This window comes from Pundamilia nyererei, unplaced genomic scaffold (assembly GCF_000239375.1).
Source record: "Pundamilia nyererei isolate P.nyererei 1_Seehausen unplaced genomic scaffold, PunNye1.0 scaffold00029, whole genome shotgun sequence".
Lineage (NCBI taxonomy): Eukaryota > Metazoa > Chordata > Actinopteri > Cichliformes > Cichlidae > Pundamilia > Pundamilia nyererei.
Genome location: NW_005187430.1, coordinates 4,657,128 through 4,665,961, shown reverse-complemented (window position 1 = coordinate 4,665,961; position 8,834 = coordinate 4,657,128). Strand labels below are relative to the sequence as shown.

At 41.8% G+C, this 8,834-nt stretch overlaps 1 protein-coding gene across 1 annotated transcript; it reads right to left on the bottom strand.

Annotated features, from left to right (window-relative positions):
* Positions 1–514: 514 nt before the first annotated feature.
* mavs (mitochondrial antiviral signaling protein) lies at positions 515–8,039 on the bottom strand. The gene is made up of 5 exons (XM_005728680.1): positions 7,940–8,039; positions 5,232–5,354; positions 4,524–4,704; positions 2,716–3,449; positions 515–1,719 (listed from the first exon to the last, which is right to left on the bottom strand). The coding sequence occupies exons 2-5, from the start codon at positions 5,352–5,354 to the stop codon at positions 1,090–1,092; spliced, it is 1,668 nt and encodes a 555-aa protein (XP_005728737.1). The 5' UTR covers positions 7,940–8,039; the 3' UTR covers positions 515–1,089.
* Positions 8,040–8,834: the final 795 nt, after the last annotated feature.

Sequence of the window (8,834 nt, the reverse complement as noted above, 5' to 3'; positions counted from 1 at the left end):
AGTGATGCGGGCGCTGCACCGGTCCGTCGTGGTGAAGAGGGAGCTGAGTGTAAAAGCGAAGCTCTCAATTTACCGGTCGATCTACGTCCCTACCCTCACCTATGGCCACGAGCTGTGGGTAGTGACCGAAAGAACGAGATCGCGAATACAAGCGGCAGAAATGAGCTTCCTCCGAAGGGTGGCTGGCCTCTCCCTTAGAGATAGGGTGAGAAGTTCGGCCATCCGGGAGGGGCTCAGAGTAGAGCAGCTGCTGCTCCACATCGAAAGGAGCCAGCTGAGGTGGTTCGGGCATCTGACAAGGATGCCCCCTGGGCGCCTCCTGGGTGAGGTGTTCCAGGCATGTCCACCCAGGACACGCTGGAGAGATTATATCTCTCGGCTGGCCTGGGAACGCCTTGGTGTTCCCCCGGATAAACTGGAGGAGGTGGCTGGGGAGAGGGAGGTCTGGGCCTCTCTGCTTAGGCTGCTGCCCCCACGACCCGGCCTCTGATAAAGCGGATGAAGATGGATGGTATCTATATAGCACATATATATATAAATATTTACAAATAAATACATTTAAAGCCATATTTCCCCACTATGAATAGGGGAAAACAAAGAATTTACACTGTGGTGAACTACTGGTACTCCTGCCTCCACAGTCCCCAGCAAGCCAAACTCAGGTCCTTGATTCATTAACTCATGCTGGATGACAGCCAACAGTCTTATCTAGCTTGTCAGAGAACATGCAAACAATGATTAATACACGCCTTTAAAAAACACACATTTGCATCGCACAAGTGCATAAATAACCTGAGATTGTAACCCAGTTCTATGAAGTGACCCGACTAGAATAGTAAGGGTAGACTTAGTTTTTGTTCCCTATAGTCAACCTCACTCAATAATAAAGACATAAAATGTCAAACTTAAGAGCAGAATGGTCATTAGTGACGTGATCAAAGGTCTGCAGAGCCAGCTGTAATTACTGTAGGTAATTATTAAACTGCTGCCTCATGCCAACCCATGGCAGTGATTTCATTAAGGCACCTAAAATCCTTTTCAAAAGCCTTAAAGTCTAATCTTCTCTTTCATTCCAGGTATTATATCCCCTTATTTGTTAAACCTCCACACCATCAGCATTGCACAGGCACCCACTCCTGCAGCGGCCAGAATGTACTTTGCGTTAGGTGATTGGCTGAGACAGGTCCACGGAGCTGAAGTATCTGCTGGCTCTTCTCCTGCTTTGAAGGTGGTGTTTAAACTCCCAGAATCAGCAGCAGCAGCATGTGGGAATGACGGTGGTGCCGAGGAGATTTCTTTGGCCGTTTCACCATTGACGTCTAGGTTAGGGATAGATGGCTCACCGGACGCATGTATCACCAGCTCCTGTGTTTCAAAGCTTTGACACGGTGACTCAAACTGGTTCTCCTCAGGTTCGTTATGGTTGAGATTAGCGAAGCCGGTCTCCTGGCATGGCAGTGGCGTGACTGTAGTAACTGTGGAGTCGAAAGAGGACACGTCATCCGGTGGAGCTTCACTTATTTCCAGACGCTCAGTGTTGCCCGAGTAGGGCTCCGAGTAGGGCTCCGAGCTGGACGCAAGGATAGTAGGACTGGGTTGATTTTGCGGTTGGATGCTGACGAGTTGCCCTGGCTTGCTCAGACAAACATCATCATTAAGAGAGGCCTCCATCACTGGAGTACCAGGCCTGGGGGAGGCTTCAGCTGCAGTTTCAACAATCTGGGGGGGAAATTCATAACAGAGGGTCAATTTTATTGCCAAACTGCAATTTTTCAATGTCCTAACTTTCAGGTATGTGTAAAAGCTTATAGGTTCGTTAAAAGCACCTATATGGAGGTCTGGTAATAACACTAATACATACTACTGTCAAAAATGCTAACTTAAGTTTCCATTAAATATATTACATGTCATACAGGAGAACTTTTATACCGGATTTTCTCACTTGTACACGTTTAATTGTATTCTAGAATATTTTCCTCTCTGACATTTTGAATGAACTCATCATTACCAAACGTTTACAAATAAATGTGCAGGATGGGTTTTATGAAAAGATGCCTTGTGAAAGATTAGGCCTATAAGACTGCTAGAAATTGTTTTTGTGTGTGTGCGCCTTCCAGTTTTTTTGTATACCCTGCAGTAATGTGAGCATGTGGCTTAATGGCACATGTCCAGTGGTGTTATGCCCTTCCAGTGACTGTCAGCTGGAGACTTTTACTCGCCAGAAAATACAGTAATGTCCCAACAAAGGTCGAACTAGCAAGGCCCTTTAAAAAATTACACATTTTTCAACATACTTTTTAGGGTTCAAGGATATACACAATATACAGTAGTTGGATCATTAAAAAAAGTTACTTACTTACAAAAAGAAGAAAAGGCTACAATCGTACTGCAATACTATTAGCAAAGGTTATTTTTGTATGTATTTGGAAACAATTGTAGCAACCCTTTGCATGTTCTCTGTCCACAGATTACTGTTCTTAGTATAAATAATTTAATGTAACTTTATATTTATAGAAATGAAATTTCTCTAGAAAAGAGAGAAAAAAAATGCCGAGTATGCCACCCAAAGAAACCACAGAGGTAAAGCTTCTCGTTTTGAACGAAATGCTGCCTAAGGTGGTTTAAGCACCAAGCTAAGTTAAGTGAATATCAGACAGCACTGTTGCAGGAGGTGCCATTATTCAAGTCTTAAAATGATCATATTTTAGTATTCACCTGTGTAGAAGGAGGCCCAGAAATCTCTTCAGGCTGTGAGACAGCATCAGGATTTTTGTTCAATGGAGGAGTGCTGTCCTGGACCGGAGGCTTCTCTGGGGTCCTTGTGTAGAAAGAGGGTCCATCAGTCACATCAGAGTTGATCTGGGCTTCAGGTGGACTCTCTGGCTCCTTGTTCTTTTTGGTAATCCTGCTTCTGAGAGGATCGGCTTCATGGTGTTCAGTTGGATGTGGTGGTGGAGGAGTGGTTTCCCTGTTGACAGTAATGGCACCATCTCCAGAGCCCACCTGAGCTCCAGCAGCAATATTTTGGATATCTGATTCAGAGTTTTCCTCTGGCTCCTTGCGAAAATTAATTCCTCTCTCTGTGGATGTCACCCGAATGTGTGTGGTCTTGGGGGAAGCAGGAGGTGTTGATGGAGGATGTGCCACTTCAATCTGTGTTGACTTTGGAGGCTCAGGGACAGGCTCAGGTGGGGAAACAACTTTGGGACCTGGGTCTGCAGCACTCTGGGGGGTTTGTGGCAGTGTTGGAATTTTCGGAGAGGGTGGGGCCTGGATAGCTGGCTCTGGGGGAGCTGGAGGAGCTGAAGGAGCTGCAGGAGCTACAGCTGGCAGAGCTAGAGCATCCCGACTGTTATCACCACTCTCTGGAATGGGCAGATGACCGGCAGATGGTGCCGGGTGGACGTGTGCCGTGACAACAGACGTTGGAGAGGAGCTGGGGTTGGAATCTAGGGCAAAGGAAACAGTTCTGCTATTTAAATCTCTCATGACATCCTATCAGTAAATCTCTGTGAAATCCTGAAGGACTACCTAAATGTGAAACTATACAGAAATGAATTTGTCATGAACTCTGCGATGATGCATATACACATATATATACACACATTTTCATTTTAAAAATGAAAATGTATATATTTATTCTATATGCAACACGCTCTGCATAGTGTTCTTCAAAAAGGAATCCATTTAAATTGTAACAGTTTTCCAAGCAGTGTTTACAAATGATGAATCCAATATACTTTAGTCTTGGATCTAAACAAACAGAGTAATGTTTGTTGTATAATAATGTATATATAATCACTTTTCTGAGCGACTGTAAACATGTTTGGGTTGAAACATATTTGCATTATCTGCACAAGCTGTTTATGTTTCGGAGAAGGTTGAGTTCAAACTGTCATTTCCAGCACGCTGAGTAATCCAACAAACCAGGACATAAAAAAAATAATAATAATCTGGTCTAGATTAGCAAAAACACAGGATGTATTACAGCATGTCATTACTTATTTGATAAAAACGGTGCCAACAATGGAGAAATTGCTTGTGAAAACATTTTGCAGAAATAACTTCTATTATTTTCTGTATGACTATCAGTCTCTCACATCGTTCTCCCACCCTTCTTCACAGCGTCACTTCAGTTTACTGTGGTTTGCAGGCATTCAACTTTTCAGTTTTCTACTTGTCAATAGATGTTTTCACTGAAGACTGAAGAACTTCAGAAATGACTTTGAACCGTTCCCATACTGTTGGACAGGAACAGGATCATTGCTGATGTATGTCTGGTTACATACCTGAATGCTTCAGATTTAAAAATGGCCTTTATCAACTGCTTTTGTAGAGGTTTTCACACTTGCTACTTAGTAATTCACACATTACTTCTGCTCTATAGCTTAGTTTTTGTTATATAAATAATGACAAGTGTGCTTTGTCATGTCAAAAGTGTGTACCAAGACTGTATCCGTTACTGCTTACGTAAACTTCAACACTATCATGTACGGTGCTGGGTAAATTATTTGGCAACTTACTGTTAACATCTGTTAGAGCGTTGTATTCTGCTCTGATGTCCGCTGCAATGGTTCTCTTCTCACATGCCTCAAGTGCCTCAATGAACTGCTCGGGCCAGTTTTCTCTTCTTTTCAGGCAGTCCAAAAGAAGCATCATGCCTTGATAATTCCCACTTGTCTCAGTTTTTGCCTCAATGACGTCCTAAGATTTGTTAAAAAATAGATCAAGTGAGAAAACAAACTCAGTTTAATAGATAACAGACAAATCATCAGTAGTTTAGTCTTTAAAACATGCCTTTACCAGTGCTAATGCCCTTTACTGTTCGGTTATCAATAAACAACCAACCAATCAACCACAAAGCTAATTTAATCAGTGACACTAGTGTGTTTACCAAAACAACAAATGTAATTTTTACAGTGAGAGTCGTGCAAGGAATGGCAAAATAGTTTGAGGCCTTTTTTGGGGTTGCCTAACTAACAAGGCTTGTACTGCTCAATGTGTTTCCATAGGAGCATTAAATAGTCATTAAAGACAGCAAATAATAGGTTGGTTTAAATGAACACTTTCTGATTTAAATAAAGAAATGCAGGCTACTGTATTTAAACACAGTTCACATGTGGCTATACAACATGGTAATATACAGAAAAGAAGGTATCAGACTGAGTATACTTGGGGTGCATCTAAACAGAACAACAAAATTCTTAGTCTGAGAGCTTTCTGAAACATACCCTGTCGTAAGCAGTCAGGCAAGGCAGATGCATCATTATTTCTCTCGGTTTCACCTTGGAAACAATGATTGCCATATTCCGCCGTATGTATCCATTGTACAGTTTGTCACCGGCGAACGACATCTGGAAAAGTCAAAGGGCAAAAATATTACAAATGTTTACTTTTGTTATCAACTCTCAGATTCTACAGCTATTTACAGCTGCACACCCAGATAAACACTTTACTACATTTCAAAATGTCAGATAACACCATTTTATATTTTATTTTTTTAGCCTCACTACAAATGATGTGTGAAAGTACCCTAAAAGTGAAACCATGAAACCGGATTGAAAAGCACAGTGAGGGGATTCTTGTCCAATGAAAGTGAAAGTGAAAGAGAAAATGCAAGCAAAGGGCAGCAAAGGAGGGAAAGTGCTTTTCTTTCATTTAGAAACCTCTTTTTTCCTTTTAGTCTTGACAAAGCCAAAAATCCCCTCCCAAAGGGAATAATACACTCGTAGTATCAAGGTTGCAGCCGCCTGGAGTAAGAAGAAAGAAAGCAGGCTCCACTAATCACTGATTAATCATCTGCAGGATTTAATACCTGACTTTCCAATGTGCAGTATTAAGCCCCTGTTCTAAAACACGGTTGCATATTTTTAGGGTCAAATGAAGGCTTGGGATCACTTATTTGTGTTGAATACACTTTAAGCCCTTTCATTTGTTTTTACCTAAACAGCTAGATTAGCATCTGCTATGAGGGGGGAGTCATTTTCACAGAATATCAGTGTCACTGCCAGAGATGGGCAGTAACGCGTTACTGTAATCTGATTACTTTTTTTGAGTAACGAGTAAAGTAAGGGATTACTATTGCAAAAACGGTAATTAGATTACCGTTACTTTCCCGTAGGAACACTGCGTTACTAAAACCGTGATTTTTTGCGAGAATGTCTCACGACAGTGACGTAAGCGAGTGCGCCGTTAGTGACAACAGCTGTGTGCAGATCAACAATGGATCACATATCGATTGTGGGAGAGAGTATGAGCGTGCAGCGTTTAAAGCGTGGAAGTACTGACCTTACTTTGAGTTTGATTCCATAAAAAGTGACAAAAACATTAGTGTCCATCGTGCGTGGGAAGAAAACTTCTTTTTACAGCGAAAAAAAACCCCTAAACTTCCAAACAGGCACCGAGTGCGCAACGACGTAATGGGAAACTCACAGAGAAACTCGCGGATTCTTCAACTGACCGCGGCACACCTGCACCAGGGTAAACCTCCGCCTACCGCAGTCCTGCTTTGCAGGTGAAAATAGAGCAACAGGACCGCTGAGTCTTTGACTTTATTTATGTTCTGCTGTGTTTTACTTGCATCTATTTGAAAGACTGAGTGTAAACACAAGAAATATTTTATTTTATGTGCTGGAATGTGCAGAAAATAGGTTTAAATGTTAAACTAATTTATTCAAGTCAGAGAATGTTGCATATAATTAAATTTTTGCTTGATGCATAAAGTTAAAAGATTAAAACTAATAAAACAAGTTTTAAAAAGAGACTTTTCCATTTGATTACATTTTGTATGATGGATTATGCAGAAAAAGTAGAATTGGGCTGAAAGATCTATCGCTTTATCACCTCTTCAGGTTGTAAATCGTGTTTTTAAAAAGTAACTAAGTAATTAATTACTTTTGAAAATAAGTAATCAGTAAAGTAACGGGATTACTTTTTTGTGGAAGTAATCAGTAATTAGTTACTGATTACTTTTTTCAAGTAACTTGACCAACACTTGTTTTTGCTAGTTTTAAAAAAAAAAAAAAAGATATGGGACTCTAAAGTTCTGAATAAATGTGGGACATCAGCAAAAGCAGTCTGCCTGTGACTCAAAACGGAAGTGATGTCAGGGGGAGCAAACAAAGAGCAAAGTCTTCCTGGCTGTCTTAATAGCCCACAGAGGACATAGTTTACCTGACAGGTAGACAAAGTGTTGAACCTTAAGATTAAACAGGAAGAAGTTTTGAGAGTGTGCATTATTTCCAAGCTGGCGTCTAAGTATAAAGCGAGGAAAGATTGTAGATTAACAAGACAAGGAAGGACACAAAAATGCACCTTGACACAAGGACAGATTCTGAACAGCTGAGCCCAATGAATGACCTCTAATGTGGCAGGTCATTTCTTGCCAATATCCAAGTCTCAGGATCAAGTTTCATAGACAGTTCTGGTCCAGTAAGATATTACCACCGCAGCTATTTTAGTCCAATAAAAACTCTCAAGACAAAAAGAGGTGACAAGAAAGAAAGAAAGACATTGAGACGTTTGTTGGGTAATAACTGCTCCAACCCGTTTTGGAGGAAAACACCCAAAGAAGGTCAGGAAGGAGGAAATAGGGTGCACACAAACTACACGTACGACCGCGTGTCAGTTACTGTAATGTCACGTTAAACTTTCAAATCTATTTTGGGGGTCAAACAATTCGCGACACGAAGTTTGCAAATAAATTTAAAAAGGCTACACAGCCACATCACACAGAAAGGACTGACACCTGCCTGTAAATGATCGAGTATGTGCTAACTAAATGGAAATAACAGTCAACTGCTGCCAACAACAAATTAGATAGACACGACACTCTCCAGCTAAAATGAATTGCTAACATTAGAGCTAAAACATCGATTCTGTTGAGCAGCACGGTTAATTTAGCTTCATAAATCGTAATGTTACATAATGTAGTGCTCACCTTTACTTTTTCGTGTCCCTGCAGCTCGTCACTCCCTTTCTACAGCGATTCCTGCACTCAGTAAAAACCTGCGTCCTCTTCGTCTTCTCACACACACATCTGCTCAGCGGTTTCCCCGCACGAGGGCTCCCTCCTGCTCTCCTATTGGAAAACAGCGCCATTAATCAAATATTGGGCCAATAGAAACTGCAATGAAGACGTAATGAAGGCGTGGCTTGCTTATACTTGACCCTAACCCTGACCTTTCTTCTGCTGTGATGGACGGCAGCCGTATTACATTGGATCTCGATTTCTGGTTTACATCTGTCCCTAATCCCTGATCCTAATCTGTGCACTCATTCACACACACACGCTGCTGTTTTCAATAGCATTTTAAAGCTGCTGCTGAATAGGGTCCAGCGTGTGGCAAGAAGAAAGCCATTGTTAACAGAAAACCATAAGAAGCCCCGTTTGCAGTTTGCCACAAGCCATGTGGGGGACACAGCAAACATGTGGAAGAAGCTGCTCTGGTCAGATGAGACCAAAATGGAACTTTTTGGCCAAAATGCAAAACGCTATTTGTGGCAGAAAACTAACACTGCACATGACTCTGAACACACCATCCCCACTGTCAGATATGGTGGTGGCAGCATCATGCTCTGGGGGTGCTTCTCTTCAGCAGGGACAGGGAAGCTGGTCAGAGTTGATGGGGAGATGGATGGAGCCAAATACAGGGCAGTCTTGGAAGAAAACCTCTTGGAGTCTGCAAAAGACTTGAGACTGGGACAGAGTTCACCTTCCAGCAGGACAACGACCCTGAACATAAAGCCAGGGCAACAATGGAGTGGTTTAAAACAAAACATATCCATGTGTTAGACTGGCCCAGTCAAAGTCCAGATCTAAATCCAATCGAGAA

Excerpts from the sequence above, each read along its gene's own strand:
- mavs (XM_005728680.1), bottom strand. The coding sequence starts at position 5,354 with ATGTCGTTCGCCGGTGACAAACTGTACAATGGATACATACGGCGGAAT. Across the intron at positions 4,705-5,231 it reads GCCTGACTGCTTACGACAGG|GACGTCATTGAGGCAAAAAC; the intron begins GTATGTTTCAGA and ends AACAAATCTTAG. Across the intron at positions 3,450-4,523 it reads CGCTCTAACAGATGTTAACA|ATTCCAACCCCAGCTCCTCT; the intron begins GTAAGTTGCCAA and ends CCTTTGCCCTAG.